General features: G+C 47.8%; 6 protein-coding genes across 6 annotated transcripts; all 6 read right to left on the bottom strand.

The window, feature by feature from the left end:
- Positions 1-872: 872 nt before the first annotated feature.
- BBBOND_0004980 (hypothetical protein, conserved) lies at positions 873-1642 on the bottom strand (the record flags this gene model as incomplete). The annotated part of the gene is made up of 5 exons (XM_012915328.1): positions 873-1125; positions 1310-1354; positions 1387-1427; positions 1479-1503; positions 1557-1642. 5 exons carry the CDS (start codon positions 1640-1642, stop codon positions 873-875), a joined length of 450 nt encoding a protein of 149 aa, XP_012770782.1.
- A 1416-nt stretch (positions 1643-3058) lies between these two features.
- Positions 3059-8074, bottom strand: BBBOND_0004970 (hypothetical protein, conserved; the record flags this gene model as incomplete). The annotated part of the gene is made up of 1 exon (XM_012915327.1): positions 3059-8074. The coding sequence occupies one exon, from the start codon at positions 8072-8074 to the stop codon at positions 3059-3061; it is 5016 nt and encodes a 1671-aa protein (XP_012770781.1).
- Positions 8075-9702: 1628 nt separating this feature from the next.
- Positions 9703-10432, bottom strand: BBBOND_0004960 (hypothetical protein, conserved; the record flags this gene model as incomplete). Its single annotated transcript, XM_012915326.1, has 2 exons — positions 9703-10087; positions 10317-10432. The coding sequence occupies 2 exons, from the start codon at positions 10430-10432 to the stop codon at positions 9703-9705; spliced, it is 501 nt and encodes a 166-aa protein (XP_012770780.1).
- A 366-nt stretch (positions 10433-10798) lies between these two features.
- Positions 10799-11272, bottom strand: BBBOND_0004950 (hypothetical protein, conserved; the record flags this gene model as incomplete). Its single annotated transcript, XM_012915325.1, has 1 exon — positions 10799-11272. One exon carries the CDS (start codon positions 11270-11272, stop codon positions 10799-10801), a length of 474 nt encoding a protein of 157 aa, XP_012770779.1.
- Positions 11273-13071: 1799 nt separating this feature from the next.
- On the bottom strand, positions 13072-18396 carry BBBOND_0004940 (hypothetical protein, conserved; the record flags this gene model as incomplete). Its single annotated transcript, XM_012915324.1, has 1 exon — positions 13072-18396. The coding sequence occupies one exon, from the start codon at positions 18394-18396 to the stop codon at positions 13072-13074; it is 5325 nt and encodes a 1774-aa protein (XP_012770778.1).
- Positions 18397-19335: 939 nt separating this feature from the next.
- BBBOND_0004930 (hypothetical protein, conserved) lies at positions 19336-21467 on the bottom strand (the record flags this gene model as incomplete). Its single annotated transcript, XM_012915323.1, is given in 2 exon segments — positions 19336-21440; positions 21452-21467. The coding sequence occupies 2 exon segments, from the start codon at positions 21465-21467 to the stop codon at positions 19336-19338; spliced, it is 2121 nt and encodes a 706-aa protein (XP_012770777.1).
- Between the last annotated feature and the right edge of the window lie 628 nt (positions 21468-22095).

Genomic DNA, 22095 nt, shown 5'->3' with positions numbered 1-22095 from the left:
CCATGTCATCGCTGCCGTAACCATGTCATCGCTGCCGTGACCATGTCATCGCTGCCGTAACCATGTCATCGCTGCCGTGTCCATGCCATCGCTGCCGTAACCATGTCATCGCTGCCGTAGCCATGTCATCGCTGCCGTAGCCATGTCATCGCTGCCGTGACCATGTCATCGCTGCCGTGACCATGTCCTTGCTGCCGTGTCCATAACCATGTCATCGCTGCCGTACCATGTCATCGCTGCCGTGTCCATCTCATCGCTGCCGTGACCATGTCATCGCTGCCGTGACCATGTCATCGCTGCCGTAACCATGTCATCGCTGCCGTGACCATGTCATCGCTGCCGTAACCATGTCATCGCTGCCGTGTCCATGCCATCGCTGCCGTAACCATGTCATCGCTGCCGTAGCCATGTCATCGCTGCCGTGACCATGTCATCGCTGCCGTGACCATGTCCTTGCTGCCGTGTCCATAACCATGTCATCGCTGCCGAGACCATGTCATCGCTGCCGTGACCATGTCATCGCTGCCGTAACCATGTCATCGCTGCCGTAACCATGTCATCGCTGCCGTGTCCATGCCATCGCTGCCGTAACCATGTCATCGCTGGCCGTAGCCATGTCATCGCTGCCGTAACCATTAACGTGGTCACCACTTTGGTCATGGCATTGGTCAGCACATTGGTCGTGGCATTGGTCGTGGCATTGGTCAGCACTTTGGTCAGCACATAGGTCGCCACTTTGGTCAGCACATAGGTCAACACCTTGGTCAGGTGCTTGGTCAGCACATTGGTCACCTCGCTGCTCATGTAATTTGCCATCAAGCAACCATTACTGTCTACAACATTATATATAGTCGCCAGTTAGGTTATTGTGATCAGCTGCGCAGTAGATACCGCACCCTGTGGAACGGCCGGATGCGGAAGTAGACCATGACGCAGATGACGACGATGATGAGGGCGACGGGGACGATGATGTAAGGGGCGGGGGAGGAATTGGTATCTGTGGCAGATTCTTGAGTAGAAACTCTGTTAGAGAGCTGTTGAGTGGGAATCTGATGGAGACGGTCGGAGGCAGCGACAGTGAAGTGTCGGCCAGTATGAGTATTATAATAGTGGGTAGGACGTTTTCTTTCACAACATGGACATGGACACGTGTTAGTCTTACAACCAACACATTCCGGAAAGTAGCACGGTGCTCCGCTTTTGCGCACAACAGACAAATTGAAACATTGTAAACACCTTTTTATACATCCATTACAACACCAGGGACAGCACTTACAATTAGGTTTCTTACAGTTATTAGCACACGTACAATCGTCCCAAGCCATCTTCCTTCTCCCCTCCCAGTCCCCTCAACCTGCAGACATCAATCACTCAAGCAGCACTCACCAACTGCAACACGTACCACTGCCGCTCCCAGTCCCCTCAACCTGTAGACATATCAATCACTTACGCAAACACCCACCAACTGCAACACGTACCACTGCCGCTCCCAGTCCCCTCAATCTGCAAACATATCAATCACTACGCAAGCACTCACCAACTGCAACATGACTTACTTAACCCTCACCCCTGTATCCCCCCAGCCCGGGCCACCGACACCCACGCTGCCCGGGATACCACAGCCACGCCTGACGCGACGCATGTGATCAGCACCAACCGTCACTTTGAATTATTTAACATTCGCAACGCCATTGAAATTGCTGCGAACCCCGTGCGCTCAACTCCCACAGTGCAGCAGCACCGTGCTACGAGCCGCGTATAGACGCCATACTGGCGGAGCGTGTCCGCTACGTGCCTAAATGTGACATTAACGATCGCTACATTGCCGCCTATAAACGCTACTTAACCAGGCCAACGCGGATGACGCCACCCTGCCAGTGACTCGCAACACACGACTTAGGTCACCCGCCGCGGCCCTCACGACCGCCTACGTTAGCGACCAATCACCCAGCCTCACGTGACACTGACTTAATGGGCAACGCAGACGACTCTCACAGTCAACGCGTAACTCAACGTGCTATAACACCTACCAAATTACGGTTCATCCGCCAGCTTAGCACTTTGCCTGCGTGCTAGGTCAACACTTTGCCTGGGTGCTAGCTTAACACGTTGCCTGGGTGCTAGCTTAACACGTTGCCTGGGTGCTAGGTTACCACGTTGCCTGTGTGCTTGCTTATCACTTTGCCTGTGTGCTTGCTTAACACGTTGCCTGGTTGCTAGCTTAGCACTTTGCCTGCGTGCTAGGTCAACACGTTGCCTGTGTGCTTGCTTATCACTTTGCCTGTGTGCTTGCTTAACACGTTGCCTGGTTGCTACCATAGCACGTTGCCTGGTTGCCAGCTTACCACTTTGCCTGGTTGCTAGGTTAACACTTAGCTCGGTAGCTTGCTTACCACTTTGCCTGGTTGCTACCTTAGCACTTTGCCTGGCTGCTAGGTCAACACTTTGCCTGGTTGCTAGCTTAGCACGTTGCCTGACTGCTAGCTTAGCACGTTGCCTGGTTGCTAGGTTAGCACTTTGCCTGCTTGCTTGCTTATCACTTTGCCTGTGTGCTTGCTTAACACGTTGCCTGGTTGCTAGCTTAGCACTTTGCCTGCGTGCTAGGTCAACACGTTGCCTGTGTGCTTGCTTATCACTTTGCCTGTGTGCTTGCTTAACACTTTGCCTGGTTGCTAGCTTAGCACGTTGCCTGACTGCTAGCTTAGCACGTTGCCTGGTTGCTAGGTTAGCACTTTGCCTGCTTGCTTGCTTGTCACTTTGCCTGTGTGCTTGCTTAGCACTTTGCCTGGTTGCTAGCTTAGCACGTTGCCTGACTGCTAGCCTAGCACTTTGCCTGGGTGTTAGGTTACCACTTAGCCTGGTTGCTAGCTTAGCACTTTGCCTGGGTGCTAGGTCAACACGTTGCATTGTCGTTCAGTCAACCTAATCTCAACGCTATTTAGTTCACAGGTTGCCGCTAGAGTACTTCGAGACATTAGACTACGTTTGTCGGTTAGGTGAGTAGGTGATGGTAGGTGAGATGTTACGTGAGTTGTGTGAGTTACAAACGTGAATACGATTAAGGCTGTAGATACGATATCTTTGCAAGCCTTCCGACTTGCGCCGCAGCCAATAATGACTGCGCCGTTATCCTGTGCGACGACGGTGTTCGCAGATGTGAGCGTATGTGGAGCACATCCAGTCTGCCAACCATTACGCAGATGAGGTAGAAGAGGGATAGTGACCAGAGTGCGACGTTGAGCCATATGAACGGCTGCCTGATGGTGAAAATGAATTCGTCGCATTTTTCGAAAAGCTTACTGAAGTAGGTCGAGTTGAGAACGTTGCTCAGTTGAGTGCAGAAGTCGGAGCATTTCTTCATAGTCTTACCGTCACTCAGAGTGTATGGTTCACCGAAGCATAAACCGTATTGGTACAAGGTTGCGGAGACACCTTTGCATTGGACAATCGAATCGCATTTGCAAACAGCATTTGGTTTGACCTTATCAACAACACCGTGAGATCCCTTCTTACAGACATCGCCCCGCAAGCAACCGCGACATCCCCAATCTTGGCAATTGATAGCACAGAAAGAGTTGTACAAACTGTTAAGCAAGTTCCAAAACGTCCACGGTAAGTATGTAACCCATGAGAGGTATGTGTCAGTATTTTTGTTGGTCATGTAGTAATAGCTGTCGGAGGCAAGCGATGAGAGATAAGGAGCGCAGAGTGCATCTTTGCCGGGACACGTTATTTTCATAGACAGGCTTTCCAAATCAGCAAATGCAACTAGATGATTCTTTCCTTCATGTCTATTTTTACGTGAGCAGTAGGCGTCGGCAAGCGCATCAGTGAGTGTACCGGCGTCCTTATACAGCTCGATAGTAAGCTTGGAAATGGATGTGTCAAATGCTTCACTTAATGTTTTGATACCATGATTTTGCTTGCGTTGCTCAGCATTAATACCCCTCATTAGCGACAACACGAAGCTGTGATGCTCCGCAAGCGTTGAGGGTGGCCTGGGCACGAGACTGAATAGCGATGTATGATACGTGTTGGTGAAGTATTTCTCCAGCACGTCGCATATGTCTCTGCCTGTCCTCGTGGTCCCAGAAAAGCCTCTAAATCCGAGCGGCGTCAGGCACTGCATCCCCGGTTTATTTCCCGGACAATTAGCACATTTGGGCCTGCAGCCGATGCCACTTAGGGAATGCGGTAACCACCCGGCGAGAGAGTCGTTTAGGTAGGATTGAAGTGGTGATTTTGGTTGGCACGTTGGTTCATCATTTGGTTGGTCATTTGGTTTGTCTTTTGGATGCCCCTTACATGGCCACTTAGCTGATGAGACGTCCTTGCCGTACTGGCAGCTGGACCAGCCATGGATACCCGTCGGGTAACTGCACTGGTGCATCAGGAATTTCAGCGGCGGGAACATTCGGCGCAATATGTCGAGCAACATGTCGAGGCAATCGTCGCCTTTCTGCGGATAATAGAAATTATGCGAGTTGTTGCAATAGTCGCTGGCGTACGTGGTCTCTGCGTCGCCGGTGCCCAGGACTCTGGTCAAGACGTCATACGATTGCGCGCACAGATCGGTCAGCGACGTGACAATGCCTTGATAGTTTATGGCGTGAGGCGCTGCATCAATGAAGTTTTTGTCAACTTGCATCATAATGATCTCGTCCTCGGCGTTTCCTTTCTCAGGATCTTCGAAAAGCTCAGTGATCGTTGCGTGTTGCATTACTGAGTTCACAGGGTTATACAGTAAACCAGCGCACCAAACAAGCATCTCGTACACGGAACATGGATTACGTTTGGCAGTGAGAGTCGCCATGTGACCGATGTTGTAATACGTTTCAAGGTGGTGATGGAGGCACTTGAGAACGTTGAAGATGTCAAACTCAAGACTTTTAATTTTATCACCATTTGGATATTTATTTGTCTCACATTTGAGCAGGTGGTCAACTTGTGCGTCCTCAGTGAATTTTTTCTCATGCAGTTTCCTAAGGACGTTCTCACCCATCATCTTGTCACTGCGCTGCAGTTCACCGTCCTGCTTATCCCTATCGGAAACAACGTAACCACATTTCGCTAAAAATGAACCAAGAACACTAATACGATCTATTTGTTTGGAATGCCAATCTAATTTGCATTTCTCTCTCAACACATCCAACTCCTCACTCACCATCTCCACTATCGTCAGGCAGACCTTGGCGCAGTTGCGGCCCTCAGGGGTTAACTTTGTAATTTGCTCGGTTTTACGGGTGTCGTCGACATTTTTAGTCTCTGTTGTTACCCAGTCATCAGAACGTTTCCTCCCACTATACCTGTTCACGTACGCGTGGCCGAGTTGCTCGGCGAATTTGGAGAGGCCGGTCTTGAGGGGGGCGAGGAGGGGGGAGGGGGAGGAGAAGGAGGGAGAGAGGGAGGAGACAAGGGCGTTGAGGGAGGCAAGTAAATCATCGAAATGATGGTCAAAAAGGTACTGCCGAGTTAAATCGCCATTTTGTTTAAGGTAGTGAAGAAGGGCATCAAATGCGTCCTTGAGATGTCTCACCTTCTCGGACTGGTCGGTGGGCAGGCGTTTATGAGGATCGCCAGACGAAGTGGACACTTGATATTCGGTGTATTCGAGAAACGAGTCGACAATTTTCCTGAAGTGTGAAGACATGCCAGTGAAATCCTCTTTAGTTGGTACGGCCTTCAATTTCACGGGAGTCACAAATTCGCTAATTTGTTCAAAGTCGCTTTTATTAGGATGCATTTTCCTTATCAATCCCATCACACCTGTAATTTTTGCAGATCTGATGATCCCCTCAATCTCCTCCTTCTGCCCGTCGACGAGCGTCTTGAGCGCAGCAAGGTCGGCTTTGTGGGCGTCGGCGAAGAGGGAGCGGACCTCGGAGGTAAGGGTGGAGAAGGCGGAGGTGACGGATTGTTCGGCATTTCGGCGAGCTTCTTGAAGAGCATTTTCGAGCACAACAATGGCAGCAGACATAATACGGTCGGCATCTGTGATCTTCATTTCTATGGCAGAGAGATGGCCATCGAGTCTGTTCTTCAGGGATTCCATGAGCAGCTCGGCTTCATTCCTCTTTTCATTAACATTTTTAGGAACCGCTTCAAGACCCTGTATTAACTTAACAATCTCGTCGATTGCTTTCACGATTTGGCCGGACTCTTCAGTAAGATGATCCTTATTTAGCATCTCAAGTTGCGTTTTTATCGTCACGAGGCCTTGGACAGATGAGTGGGCAGATTTTATATCGGAGGTGAGAGTAACTGTATCCTTACCAAGCAAACTTGTAATATCCTCTAGGTAGTTGTTCACGCCGTTTTTCTGGCCATCAGCCGTGTGCTGCGTTCCTTTACTGCTGTCAACCAGCCCGGCGATTTCGTTGAGTTGGGTGGTGATCATTTGAAAGGCGTCGTCAACTGTTTTTGTACTTTCCGCGACTGTGCCTTTATTAAGATCTTCTTTACCTTTGAAGGCATCCATCTGCTTGAACTCTTTCAGAGCATCAGGAATATCTGTGGTAACTAGTGTTTGATACTTGCTTCTGGAACCCGGTTTTTTATTTTTTTCGTATGTTCCGAGTACGCTTAGTTTTACTTTACTTCCACCTCTACCTGCACTGGTCAACTTTCCATCTACCTTGCCGTCAAGATCCTCATTTAGAACTTCGTAAAAAATGCCTGCACTACTCTGATTTTGTTCAAGTTGTTTTAATATGTTTTTGAAATCTTCAAATGCGTTGCTTTTCCACTGCAAATTTCCTATAGCATCTTTGAGTGTACTACTATTCTTTATCGCATCAGCCCACGCGTACAGCTTTGGAGCATTACCATATTTGCCTCCTAGACCAAGACTGAACTCTTGCACGAAAAGGGTTCCTCTATCATCTTCCATAGCATTAGCAATCCCTGCCTTAAGAGCATCAATAACCTGCTTCAATCCACTTTTTATTCCTTCTTTGATCGTATACAAATCAGTTTTGATGTTCTCTTCCAAATCTTCAATAGCGGCAGTGACAGTGCTCTTGGCCAATGTATCAACTGCTGCATGAGCCTTCTCATATGCCTTCAGGAGCGCCGAAGCCTTTTTCTTCAAGTCCTCATCGTTCTTACCAATTTCCGTATTTTGCTCCCCGCCAGCGTGATGAACCTTCTCTACAATCTGCTTACATTTCCCCTTCGCCTTACTCACAGCGCTTCCTGCCGCAGCATTCCAATCGGTCAACTCTTTAACTCGTTGGCCGAGTTGCGTTTCAACTTGAGAAAGCTGCGACCTTATCGAAGTAACATCATTTCGAAGCCTTGTCATACCGTCAACACCACCTCTAAATTGATCCTTATCAACATCACTTAATTTATCTTTTATCTCCGCAAATTTATATAAAATATTATTTTTGAAATTGTCTTGATGATTCCCCAACTCTTTATCAACCAGTTTCATAGCATCGTTCAAATGGTCTTTGATACCGTTCATACCCTGCTTTCGAGCGTCTTTCAGACTATCAATTCCGTTGAATATGTTTAGAAACCTCAAATGTAATTCCTGTTGAATTTTCATTTTTTGTTGCACCAACTCACTCTCCACCTTCGCCGCCTGCTTCACAAATTTATCTTGCTTGGCGGAATTTGCCAGCATTGCAACAGACTTTTTAATCGGTTCAATTTTATTTTGTACTTTTTCCTTAAGAGAGTTATCTAATTTATTGACGTGTTCATTTTCGATTTTTTCAATTTCAAAGCTTGCATCTCCGAGCACATGGGCCCGGAAAATCAATTGGGTACTGAGGTCATTATGCTGATTAATTTCATTTGCATGTTTTTCGATTTTTGCTTTGATTAACGTTGCTAAACTGTCTGTCACTGCTTTTGTTTTCTTGCCCACCTCCCTCTCATACCCCTCCAACCACCCCTTCACCGCGCCGACAGACACCGCAAGCCCTTCACGCCCGGAGCCAATTGAAGATTGTACTTTTTCTATTACTTTATTAAGTCTTTTCTCAGGATCAGTGATGTATTTATCATAAGTTGTCACCTCATTTTCATCCTTCACCGCACCAAGCACACCACTCAAAAATCCCATCACTGCATCACACAGCCTATCAAGGTCTGAGTACACGATCCCAGAGCCGTCGTAGCCTTTGGAAGCAGAGTTGAAGCCGAGGAAGGTTTGAAGGCCGGAGCAGAGGTTGTTAAGGATGTTAGTAGGGTTGTTATTTAAGGTGATTCTAAGGTTTGAAATTTTGTCAAATTTCTTGTCAAGCTCCCAAGGCGGCACATGGTCAGGGCAGTGGCAAGAGGTGGAAGAGGGAAGTGAAGGGTGACAAGAGACAAGTTATTAGGATGGTTTATAAAGGTCATAGCGGTATTATGGCGAGGTAATTCGAGGGATGTAGAGTGGGTTAGGGAGCGATGTGGAGTGAATAAGGGGCGATGTAGAGTGGATTAGGGAGCGATGTAGAGTGGGTAAAGGGGCGATGGAGAGTGGGTAAAGGGGCGATGTAGAGTGGGTTAGGGAGCGATGTAGAGTGCATAAGGGGCGATGTAGAGTGCATAAGGGGCGATGTAGAGTGGGTTAGGGAGCGATGTAGAGTGGGTAAAGGGGCGATGTAGAGTGGATAAAGGAGCGATGTGGAGTGGGTAAAGGGGCGATGTAGAGTGGATAAAGGGGCGATGTAGAGTGGGTAAGGGAGCGATGTAAGGTGGATTAGGGAGCGATGTGTAGTGGATTAGGAGCGATGTAGAGTGGATAAAGGGGCGATGCAGAGTGGATAAAGGAGCGATGTGGAGTGGGTAAAGGGGCGATGTAGAGTGGGTTAGGGAGCGATGTAGAGTGGGTTAGGGAGCGATGGAGAGTGGGTAAAGGGGCGATGTAGAGTGGATGAAGGAGCGATGTAGAGTGGATAAAGGGGCGATGTAGAGTGGGTAAAGGGGCGATGTAGAGTGGATAAAAGGGCGATGTGGAGTGGGTAAAGGGGCGATGTAGAGTGGGTTAGGGAGCGATGTGGAGTGTGTAAAGGGGCGATGTAGAGTGGATAAAGGGGCGATGTGGAGTGGGTTAGGGAGCGATGTAGAGTGGGTTAGGGAGCGATGGAGAGTGGGTAAAGGGGCGATGTAGAGTGGATGAAGGAGCGATGTAGAGTGGATAAAGGGGCGATGTAGAGTGGGTAAAGGGGCGATGTAGAGTGGATAAAAGGGCGATGTGGAGTGGGTAAAGGGGCGATGTAGAGTGGGTTAGGGAGCGATGTGGAGTGTGTAAAGGGGCGATGTAGAGTGGATAAAGGGGCGATGTAGAGTGGGTTAAGGGGCGATGTGGAGTGGGTAAAGGAGCGATGTAGAGTGGGTTAGGGAGCGATGTAGAGTGGATAAAGTGGCGATGTAAAGTGGATAAAAGGGCGATGTGGAGTGGGTAAAGGGGCGATGTAGAGTGGGTTAGGGAGCGATGTGGAGTGTGTAAAGGGGCGATGTAGAGTGGATAAAGGGGCGATGTAGAGTGGATAAAGGGGCGATGTGGAGTGGATAAAGGGGCGATGTAGAGTGGATAAGGGGCGATGTGGAGTGGATAAGGGAGCGATGTAGAGTGGATAAAGGGGCGATGTAGAGTGGGTTAAGGGGCGATGTGGAGTGGATAAAGTGGCGATGTAAAGTGGATAAAGTGGCGATGTAGAGTGGATAAGGGGCGATGTAGAGTGGATAATAATCATCACTTGGTCACCATGTCATCGCTGCCGTGACCATGTCATCGCTGCCGTAACCACTAACTTGGTCAGGTGTTTGGTCACCACTTTGGTTATGGCATTGGTCACCACTTTGGTCGTGGCATTGGTCACCACTTTGGTCAGCACCTTGGTCACCACTTTGGTCAGCACATTGGTCACCACATTGGTCAACACATTGGTCAGCACATTGGTCAACACGTTGGTCATGGCATTGGTCAACACATTGGTCAGCACCTTGGTCAGCACGTTGGTCAGCACTTTGGTTATGGCATTGGTCAGCACTTGGGTCACCACGTTGGTCAGGTGGTAGGTCAGCACATTGGTCACCACGTTGGTCGTGGCATTGGTCACCACTTTGGTCGTGGCATTGGTCACCACTTTGGTCAGCACCTTGGTCACCACTTTGGTCAGCACATTGGTCAGCACCTTGGTCATCGCATTGCTCAGCACATTGGTCAACACTTTAGTTAACAATTACACAATCACACACAACGATTAATTAGTAATTCAAAACATTAGACAACAATTAGTTGTATAGGTGAGTAGGTGATGCTAGGTGAGTGAAGATAGTAAACACGTGAGTACGATTATGGTTGCAGATAAAACACTCTGTTAAGCTTGTTAACACGTGCAGCAGCAAGTAGTGATTGCGCGGCGATACGATGTGATGAGGGACTATGTAGATGCGATTTGATGTGGAGCAGGTCGAGGCGGATGACCATGATGTGGAGGAGTAGGGAGGAGAGGAAGTAGTCACCTCACTGCTCATGTAATTAGTCATCAACGCAATCATTACTGTCTAGCACATTAGATGTCAGTTGCCAGTTGCTTCATTGTGATTAGCTGCGCAGTAGATACCTCACCCTGTGGAACGGCCGGATGCGGAAGTAGACCATGGCGCAGATGACGATGAGGAGGAGGGCGACGGCGGCGATGGCGGAGTAGGGAGAGTGAAGTAGTCACCTCACTGCTCATGTAATTGATCATCAACGCAATCGTTACTTTGTCTACAACATTAGATCTTAGTTGCCAGTTAGGTGGCCAGTGGAATTTGGATGAACAATTTATGCGCTAACATGTCGCTAAGTTCAGCTGTAGAACGCGATGCAGAAGGGTATCTTGCGGACGAGGAAATCGCGGATGTTGCGGCCCACCGGAAAGCGGAAGATGCACAGGTCGAGCAGGATGATGGCGACGATGATAGCAACGATGACGGCGGCGATGGCTTGGGGGTCCGGGGTGAATGTGGTGGAGTTTTCTGTATCATGGACGCCAGTATACGGCTGCACAGTGGGAAGATCGGACGATTGAGCTCGACTGACGGACTCAGACTCAAGACTGGAGGAATCAGGGGGAGAGTGTGGACCGGGGAGAGACTGGGAGGCGGCAAGCTTTTCACGTTCCGCTTCACGTTTTTTTTCACAACATTTACAATCACATTGACATTTACCCTCGTTGCCTTTACATTGTTTCTTACATTTAAATTTGCTGCAATCGTAAGAACTCGACCCTCTAGTACGGAAATAGTAATATGACGCACATACCTTGCAATCGCTAGACATGTATTTTCTACATTCGTCACAACACCAAGCACAACAGACACAATCAGGATACACACAATTCGTAAGACATATACATCGGTCACCATAACCCATCTTGCCGCTCCGCTCCCAGTCCCCTCAACCTGCAAACATATCAATCACTCAAGCAACGCACTCACCAACTACGACACGTACCACTGCCGCTCCCAGTCCCCTCAACCTGCAAACATATCAATCACTCAAGCAACGCACTCACCTACTGCAACACTACCACTGCCGCTCCCACTCCCCTCAGCCTGCAAGCATGTCAATCACCTAAACAACGCACTCACCAACTGCAACACTACCACTGCCGCGCCCAGTCCCCTCAACCTGCGAACATATCAATCACCTAGCAACGCACTCACCAACTGCAACACTACCACTGCCGCTCCCAGTCCCCTCAACCTGCAGACATATCAATCACTCAAGCAGCACTCACCAACTTCAACACGTAAGACTGCCGCTCCCAGTCCCCTCAACCTGCAAACATATCAATCACTTAAGCAACGCACTCACCAACTGCAACACTACCACTGCCGCTCCCAGTACCCTCAACCTGCGAACATATCAATCACCTAAGCAGCACTCACCAACTGCAACACTACCACTGCCGCTCCCAGTCCCCTCAACCTGCAAGCATATCAATCACTTAAGCAACGCACTCACCAACTGCAACACGTGCCACTGCCGCTCCCAGTCCCCTCATCAACACCTACCCTCACCCCTGTATCCCCCCAGCCCGGGACACCGACACCCACGCTGCCCAGGATACCACAGCTGCCATGACACGACGCATGTGACTAGCACCAACTGTCACTCTAAATTATTCACTATTCGCAACGCCATTAAAATTGCAGCGAACCCCGTGCGCTCAACTCCCATAGTGCAGCAGCGCCGTGCTACAAGCCGCGGTATCGTCGCCATGCTGGCGGAGCGTGTCGGCTACGTGCCTAAATGTGATATTAACAATCGCTACATTGCCGCCTATAAACGCTACTTAACCAGGCCAACGCCGATTACGCCACCCTGCCAGTGACTCGCAACACAGGACTTAGCTCACCCGCCGCGGCCCTCACGACCGCCTACGTCAGCAACAAATCACCCAGCCTCACGTGACACTGACTCAATGGGTAACGCGGACACCTCTCACAGTCAACGCGTGAATCAACGCAACAGGCAATCAACGTGCTACAACACCCACCAAATTACGGTTCATCCGCCAGCTTAGCACTTTGCCTGGGTGCTAGCTTACCACTTTGCCTGGGTGCTAGCTTAGCACTTTGCCTGGTTGCTAGGTTAACACTTTGCCTGGTTGCTAGCTTAGCACTTAGCCTGGGTGCTAGCTTACTACTTTGCCTGGGTGCTAGCTTAGCACTTAGCCTGGGTGCTAGCTTATCACGTTGCCTGGGTGCCAGCTTATCACTTTGCCTGTGTGCTAGGTTAGCACTTTGCCTGTGTGCCAGCTTATCACTTTGCTTGGCTGCTGGCATAACACGTTGCCTGGTTGCCAGCTTAGCACGTTGCCTGGTTGCTAGGTCAACACTTTGCCTGTGTGCTAGGTTACCACTCTGCCTGGGTGCTAGCTCAGCACGTTGCCTGTGTGCTAGGTTAACACGTTGCCTGGTCGTTCACTCATCACTTAATCTCAACGTTATCCAGTTCACAGGTTGCCGCTAGAGTAATTCGAGACATTAGACTACGTTTGTCGGTTAGGTGAGTAGGTGATTCGCTAAGTGAGTAGTTACGTGAGTTGTTGTGAATTACAAATGTGAATACAACTACGGTTGTAGATACGATATCTTGGCAAGCCTTCCGACTTGCGCTGCAGCCAACAGCGATTGCGCCGTTATCTTGTGCGACGACGGTATCCTCAGATGTGATTTGATATGGAGCACATCCAGTCTGCCAACCATGACGCAAATGAGGTAGAATAGGGAGAGTGACCAGAGCGCGACGTTGAGCCATATAAACGGCTGTCTGATGGTGAACAGGAAGTTGTCGCATTCCGTGAATAGCGTTTCAAAATATTTGGATTTAAGGACGTTCTGCAGCTGATTGTAGAAATGGTAGCAATATCGTCTTTGTTCGTCTGCTTCCAGTAATTGTTTTGAATCGCCAAATGCGAATCCATAACTGTAGAATATGCTTGCTACGCCTCGACATTTTACAACGCTGTAGCATCTGCAGTTGTAGTCGACACCATGCTGCCCACCTTTACAAATTTCGGTTTGCGTGCATCCATGGCATCCGGAATCACGGCACGATATATTGCGGAAATCTTGAAGTAGGCTCTGGAGATATTTGAACAATGCCCACGGGAGGTAAAGAGCCCATGAAAGGTATACATTGGCATATTTACTCGCAAGATACGAATAGTAATCCTGGCATTGCGCCGCGAGGTATGGAGAACAATAAATGCTTTCCCTCTTAGGGTGTACGCATGATGTTGTTGTTGACAGACTCGACAAATCGGCAGGCCTTGCACTTTTGTGGTTATGGTTGTTACCATAAACATCACGAAGTGCATCAGTGAATTTGGTCGCCGGATCATAGAGTTTAATAGACAAGTCGTCTATGGACGATTCGAATACATTTTTGATTGAATGATTAACATCTCCATTCAAACTCCTACCTAAGCACAACGCAAACTGGAAATGCTCTGGCAGTGTCCTAGGCGGAGTAGGTACAAGGCAAAACAGCGATGAAATTAGACCGTTACCAAAGAAAAGCCAAAGTGTTTCATATATACTTATACCCGTCTTAGTTGATCCGGAAAATGCTCTGAAACCTAATGGAGTCAGACATGGCATTCCGGGTTTACTACCAGGGCATGTCTTGCACTCAGACTTACATCCTATCGATGTGAGCCTATGAGGTAGGTGGCCAGGAAGGCAGTCGTTTAGATACGACATTAATGGAGACGTTGGTCGGCAATTTGGTTCGCTATTTGGTTCGCTGTTTGGTTGGTCATTTGGTTTGGTGTTTGATTCGTCGCTTGAGTGGTCGTTACATTGCCAAGTTGAGAAGTCAACGGCACTACCGTAACGGCAGTCACGCCAGCCGTAGTTTTCAGCTTTCACATTACAACGGTTGAACAAGTATCTGAGTTGCGGTAACAGCCGGCGGAGGATGTCAAGCACAGTATGAAGGCAGTCTTCTCCTGTGGACGGGTAATAGAGGCCATGTGAGTTGGTGCAGTAATCTACTGCGTAGGTTGTTAGTACGTTACCGGTCCCAGCAATAGTTGTCAAGACGTCATACGACGCTGAGCATACATGGTCCAAGACTTTAGCGACGCTCTTATACGTGATTTGTTTAGGGTACGCATCTAGATGCGACTCTTGCAGGTCAGATACAGTGAAGTCAGCATCACCGTCCACCTCCTTCGTCTGCTTGTCTGGATCTTCAAACGGTGCACTGAGACCGTCAGTTAACAACGCATCATACACTTTGTTATGTGGAAGACCCGAGAGCCATATGAGCATCTCATATACGGAGCATGGTTGTCTCTTCGCTGTGGAAGTGGAATAGTGGCAAACTTCGAAGTACTGCTTGACGTGAGTTACTAGGCATCTAATCATATCAAACACATTGAAGTGATCATCATTGCGTTTCTTTGATTCGCACTGTTTAAGATGCTCATTCCCTTTCGCGCCGCTGACCCTATAGTTAATTCTGTTGGAAACGTACGCCCCGCTGATGACTGTTCTGTTTTGCAGCTCCCAGTGTTCTTTATTTTCTTCCGCAACCTTAAAGCCGTGGCGCACGAACAATCTTCCGAGATCGGTGGATGAATTGATTTTTTGTCCCGTCAGACTCTTGCACTCATGCTTCAACCCATACAACGATACGTCGAGAGTCCGCAATGCAGTAAGGAATACCTTGGCGTAATACTTGCCATATTTAGTCAATGTGTTGTCGCCTTTAACTAAATCATCGGAAAACGTCTCACTGTCGTAGGCGGAGATGTAAGTCTTGTCCAACGTGTCAACAAGGAAGGATAGACCGTTCTTCAAAGCATTCAGTAGCAACGGACACTTAGCTTCGCCATAGATAGCGGGCTTTAATTCACTGAGCGTCACCTTCAGCGCCGATAAATTCCTAGAAAACTCGTGATCGAAGTACTCGGAAGTGACAAGGCCTCCGAACAACTTAGCCAGCGCCTCACGTGTTGGCTTAATTTTTTCATAGTCCGTTTTGAAGTCCGGCTGTGTCTCTAAACCATGTAGGAATCTGTTGACGCTTCCGAAGAATTTTGTTGCCGCCTGTCGCAGTGGAGATTCTTTCTGTGGACTTGTAGTTTCAATGTCTTTAATACCTTTAATTGACTTTTCGTTGGTAATGAAACTCATCTCGAACTTCACCATGAAGCCCTTGAAGCCAAGCGTCAAATCGTCTTCAATGGATTTGGGCAACGCTTCCAGCTCGCTGTGAACCTTGGACGCAAATCGCTGGAGCAGCGACTGAATGGAGGAGATGTAGTTTTTTTTGGCTTCGGAAATGATGCTATCTTGAGCCTTTTTGACCTCATTGTTTACGTGTTGCTTAAGGGGATCGATGATGTTTTTGCCGGATCTGTCGGCGTACGCAGCGAATGCTTCAGCGGTTTTGAGGGCCTTACTTTCGAAATATTTGTGAAGGTCGAGAAATTTACAATGCAGTTCTTGGAGAGTATCTTTCTGTGCTGGTTTGCTATGGGCGGCGTTGCCGAGCTTCTTGTTTTTGAAATCGTCCAATTTAGATTGAACGTTTTTGGTAGTCGTAGTTATTGCTTTGGTGATGGTATCAAGATCTTGCTTGATTTTTTCAGACAGAGCAGTGAGTCCCGATGTGATGTGAGTGATATAAATGTCTGAAGCTGCTGATCCAATATCACCGATCGCAGCGGGGAGGGAGCCTTCAGCGGAGGTGCCGTCAAGCTTCTGTTTTTGTAAGATAGATGTGTCTTGTTTCACGTACTCTTTATAACCATCAAACATGTTGGGACCTTCACCAAGTTTGACATGAGTACCTAATTTATTATTTTGTTCTTTCGGCAACTGCTCCTCCAGCTTGCTAGTCACCCCCGTGATCGCGGAGTCGACGGCGGCGGCGGTGCCCTCTCCGGATGTCTCTACCGCAGTTGATAGATGTTGATGCAACTTTTGTATGCGGTGTTTCACGGTGTACAACGCCTCTTCCATTTTGTTTCCCAAGCCTCCATGGCCCGGATTGCCGTTAAATTGTGTGACGAAATCATCGATTCGTTTGATAGACGCATCTATATTAGCTGCTATGCTTGAATTGTTTCTTGGTTGTTTAACTACAGTGCTGTCTTTGACGAGCCACAGAATTTCAGTCTCAGCTTGCTCGGCCATATCGGCTATACCGCTGACGATATATTTAACTGCGGAATATAGATGCGTTTTTGTATGATTATTTGTCGATTCTACTAACCCATCAGCTGCATATTGCCCAATAATTTCGGTAACAATTTTTGAGCTTGTTAAATCACTAGTTTTCATACCACCCTTTAAATGTTCCCATAACGTTCTGAGACACCTCTTAATATTGCCCAGATTAGTAACGAGATTGGAGGATTCAGGATTCTCCACTGCGGGTACCTTGGAAAGAACTGCCTTGAGCTTTGAGTCAAAAACCTTCCTAATGGTCTTTTCAACGTTCTGCTTGAGATTCCCTTCATCCTTAAAATAACCCTTACCCGTGTTATCTTCCACGTATAGATTAATGTACTGATGCGCAGTACCATGGTCTCCTAAAACTACGTCCATCCACGTTTTAAGAACTTTGTTTTTCAATGCCTCACTGACAAAGTCCTTAGCGTACTCTGTAATGTTTCGTTCAACTTCGTACAGATTTCCTTTTGTTCCTTTCTTAAAATAAATATTGCTCACAAGCTCATTTAGTTTGTTTTTCAACTCATCCCATGGCTTGAATATACCTGTTTTTTGGTCGGAATTTTTGCCATTCTCGCCAACATCTGTTTTCATTTGTGCGACCTTACTTCGAATTGATCCGATCACATTCGACAGCATCCCATCTGCTTTAGTACTCGTAGCGTGCGCATCTCCGCTCTCAACCACATCGTACAACTTCCCAATCGCCTCCTTAATCCCCGTCACCTGCTTATTAACAGCATCCTTCACCTTCCACAAATCCCCTTTAAGCGCCTCGTCCATGGATTTTACCTTTCTTAGCGCTTCCTGCACCAACTTTGCAAGCTCTCCTTTCACACGTGCAATCTCTTCACTCAACTTCTTTTCCCAATCCTTAACTTTCTTCGCATCATCTTTGATCAGATACGTCGTGCCCGTGATTCCGTCAGTCGTCTCGTCAAGTATCTTCTTAACATCCTCGTTCCTTATTCTATCGATCTCTTTTTTGGCGCTCTCCATCCACTCTTCAAGTTTCTGCACGTGCTCCCTTAATTGGCCATCGATATCTTTCAGGTGCTTCAAAATAGTGTTGACTCCTTCCTTGAGCTGCTTCACCAGGTTCTCAATATCTTTCTGTATCTTCTCGTTGACGCAATTTCCAAGTGCACTCAGTACACTTTTTATCTTTTCCTGCAAACCATCAAGGTCCTTACGTTCCTTACCTGACATGGTCTTAAGCCTCTCCGTCTCATGGCTCACCGCCCTCAACGCTACACGTACACGTTCACTTAATGTGGAATTAAGATAACTAATAGCATTTTTCATATCTGTTTGTGTACTAAGATTAAACACTGAGTTTAACGTTTCTGCTTTTTTCTGACACTCCTTCAATTTCTCTGCCATGGTCTTCTCCGCCGCGTCAAGTACGTCTTGCTCAATGTTGTCCGTCACCTGATACTTATTAATACTACCAAGCAACTCACCTCGATCTTTGACGTATTTTATTAACTCATTAATGGGATTTGACACTGCTTTATTAGACTCTCTCACCTCTTTGTTGTACTTCTCGATGTGTTTAGTCAGGCTGGGAAGAAGCTTAGTGAAACCATCGTGCCCTGAGCAAAGATGTTTGTTAATTACGCTGCTTACCGAATTTAATGTATTTTTACCCACATTGTAAGGCTGTTTCTCGCTGACATCCTTAAGCACCTGATACAAAAATCCCATCACCCCGTCACATAGCCTATCCAGGTCAGAGTAGACAATCCCAGTGCCGTCGTAGCCTTTGGAAGATGGATTGAAGCCGAGGAAAGTCTCAAGACCAGTACAAAGGTTATTAAGGATGTTAGTAGGGTTGTTATTTGAGGTATTTTTGAGGTTATCAAATTTGTCAAATTTCTTGCCAAGCTCCCTAGGCGGCACATGGTCAGGGCAGTGGCAAGCGGTGGTAGAAGGGAAGTGAAGGGTGACAAGGCACAAGTTATTAGGATGGTTTAAAGAAATCATAGCGGTAATATGGCGAGGTAAATCGAGCGATGTAGAGTGGGTTAGGGAGCGATGTAGAGTGGATAAAGGGGCGATGTAGAGTGGATTAAGGGGCGATGTAGAGTGGGTTAAGGAGCGATGTGGAGTGGGTTAGGGAGCGATGTAGAGTGGATAAAGGGGCGATGTAGAGTGGATAAAGGGGCGATGTAGAGTGGATAAGGGAGCGATGTAGTGTGGATTAGGGAGCGATGTAGTGTGGATTAGGGAGCGATGTAGAGTGGGTTAAGGGGCGATGTAGAGTGGATAAAGGAGCGATGTAGAGTGGATAAAGGGGCGATGTAAGGTGGATAATAATCACCACTTTGGTCACCATGTCATCGCTGCCGTGCCCATGTCATCGCTGCCGTGACCATGTCATCGCTGCCGTAACCATCAACTTAGTCAGGTGCTTGTTCAGCACTCTGGTCATGGCATTGGTCATGACATTGGTCAGCACATTGGTCAGGTGCTTGGTCAGCACTTTGGTCATGGCATTGGTCAGCACATAAGTCACCACTTTAGTTAACTATTCCACAATCACATACAACAATTAATGAGTAATTCGAGACATTAGACTACGTTTGGTATTTAGGTGAGTAGGTGATGCTAGGTGAGTTGTGTGAGTTACAAATGTGACGATGATCACGGTTGTAGATACGATATCTTGGCAAGCCTTCCGACCTGCGCTGCAGCCAACAGCGATTGCGCTGTAATCTTGTGCGATGATGGTGATCTCAGGTGTGAGCGTATGTGGAGCACATCCAGTCTGCCAACCATTACGCAGATGAGGTAGAAGAGTGATAGTGACCAGAGTGCGACGGTCATCCACAGGAACGGTGCGCGGATAGTGAATATGAATTTGTCGCACTCTCTGAATAGGTCTGTGAAGCACTTGGAATTTAAAAGATTTTTTAGTTGTTGATAGAAGTTGTGGCAGTAACGTTTACCTTCTTTGTTTAACAGTACTTCAGGATTTCCATATGTGAAACCGTAGCTGTAGAATGTGCTTAGTACGCCGCGGCATTCTAGGATACCTTTACACTTGCAGTTATCGATGCCGTGCTTTCCCTTCTTACATTTGGTGCCGTTACCGCATCTGCTGCAGCCCCAGTCTTGGCAAGAAATGTTGCCGAAGGATTGGCATAGGGCTTGAAGGTAGCCATAGAATGTCCATGGTAGGTATACCGCCCATGAGAGATATAGGTTGCAATGTTTCTTGGCAAGTAGATGATAAGTATCGCTGCATAAGGCATATAAGTAGGGGGAACATTGAATGTTATCCGCATTAGAATATAAACATGACTTCGTCATCGAGAGGCTTGATAGGTCAGCACGTTCAGCCGCAGGGTGCCTTTCGCCGTTACCACCATGATTGCTATTGTAGGCGTTACTCAGCGCGTTGGTGAGTTGTGCGGTGTCGTTATACAGGGCAATCGATTGTTCTTTAATGCACTCTTTCACCCACGTCAGAGGCAAAGGAACTATTTTGCTATGCCAACCCTTCGTGAGGGATAACGTGAATTCAAAGTGTTCCGGCAATGTGGATGGCGGTTTGGGTATGACGCAGAGTAGCGTTGTAAGATGGGCGTTGGCAAAGAATTTGGTCAGCACGTTACATATGTCTTTCCCTGTTTTCGTGGATCCCGAGAAACCTCTGAATCCAAGCGGTGTTAAACACGGCTGCCCAGGCAGGTTTTTAGGGCACGTTGAACAGGATGATTTGCAGTCAACATTGGTAACATGATGCGGTAAATGACCAGGAAGACTGTCTTTTAGGTACGACATCAACGGAGACGTAGGTTGACAATCAACTTTGGTTTTGGAGTGATCACTGCAGTGCCAGTTGGAAGAGTCGATAGTTGTGCCGTAGCGGCACTGATACCAACCGTACTCGGACGCCATGTTTCTACAACGGTTATGCAAGAATCTGAATACAGGTAATAATCGACGAAGTAATTCGATCAACATGGTCAGACAATCCGCAGCTGATGATGGGTAAACGAAAGAAGGTGCGTTGCAGTAGTAGTCAACTGCGTACATTGAGTACGCATCTCCGTAGCCAACAACAGTTGTGAGCACTGTGGGAGCAAGGGACGTAATATGCGTTATTGCATCATGTAAATCACTGCGCTTAATTTTCTGTGGATAGGCATTCAAGGTATTTGGAGTTTGATCTTCTAGAGAGATGCCGTCTAAACTAATGCTCTCCGTTTTTGCCTCTTTTGGCTTGTCGAATAGGTCGGCGAAATCATCCGACATGAGGTCGAGATATACAGCGTTGTATGGCAAGCCGCTAAGCCAACGGAGCATTTCATATATGGAACATGGGCGGCGAGTTGAGGAGAAAGTGGGTAGTTGACACACACGGTAATAGGTGGGAATGTGATCGTATAAGTTTTGAAACGCGTTTTTCGTATCTTCACGAGAATTGTAAACGTGACTGAATCCTCCGACAAGTGTACTATATATGTGCTTACCGTCGCATTCTGCCTTGTTACGCAGCTCCCCGTTCTGGTGGGAATCGTGATTAGATACAGTGTAACCGCAATTGCTTAAGAACGTGCCCATACTGCTGCCTGAATATATTCTACGGTTGTGCCATTTGGAGATGCATTGGTTCTTTAAATAGCTCAGGTCTTCATGCATCATTTCAAAGATGGACATGAACACCTTGGCTAACTTAGTGCCATACGGCGTTAATTTTTCTTTTTCCACGAGCTCAGCACCGAACGTCTCACTGTCGTAAACTGACACGTACGCCTTGTCAAGCTCATCGTGCAACGCCTGCACGCCTTTTTTAAGACACTCGAGCAGGGGGTTGCTGTCGTCGGAGTAGGATGCGGGGCGGATGGTGTCGAGGAGGGCAGAAAGGGCGGAGAGGTGGGTGAGGAAGGGGCGGTTGTAGGTGGAGAGGGAGGTGAGAGAAGTGAGGGAGATTAAGATGACCAAAATTTGGTCAAGTTCGGTCAAGGTAAATTTTTGGAGGCGATTTAGGCAAATTTTAGGGGACGAAGAAAATTTGCAAAATTAAGTGAAAGGGCCAGTCGGGGCGATGTAGAGTGTATAAAGGGGCGATGTAGAGTGGATTAAGGGGCGATGTAGAGTGGGTAAAGGAGCGATGTGGAGTGGGTTAAGGAGCGATGTAGAGTGGGTTAAGGGGCGATGTAGAGTGGATAAAGGGGCGATGTAGAGTGGAGTAAGGAGCGATGTAGAGTGGATAAAGGGCGATGTAGAGTGGATTAAGGAGCGATGTGGAGTGGGTAAAGGGGCGATGTAGAGTGGGTTAGGGAGCGATGTAGAGTGGGATAGGGAGCGATGTGGAGTGGATAAAGGAGCGATGTAGAGTGGGTAATAATCACCACTTAGGTCAGGTGCTTGCTCACCACTGTCATCCCTGCCGTA

Source organism: Babesia bigemina, scaffold Bbigscaff_73311, assembly GCF_000981445.1.
Source record: "Babesia bigemina genome assembly Bbig001, scaffold Bbigscaff_73311".
Lineage (NCBI taxonomy): Eukaryota > Apicomplexa > Aconoidasida > Piroplasmida > Babesiidae > Babesia > Babesia bigemina.
Note: the sequence above shows the minus strand (reverse complement) of the source record. Positions and strands in the feature narration are given on the sequence as shown.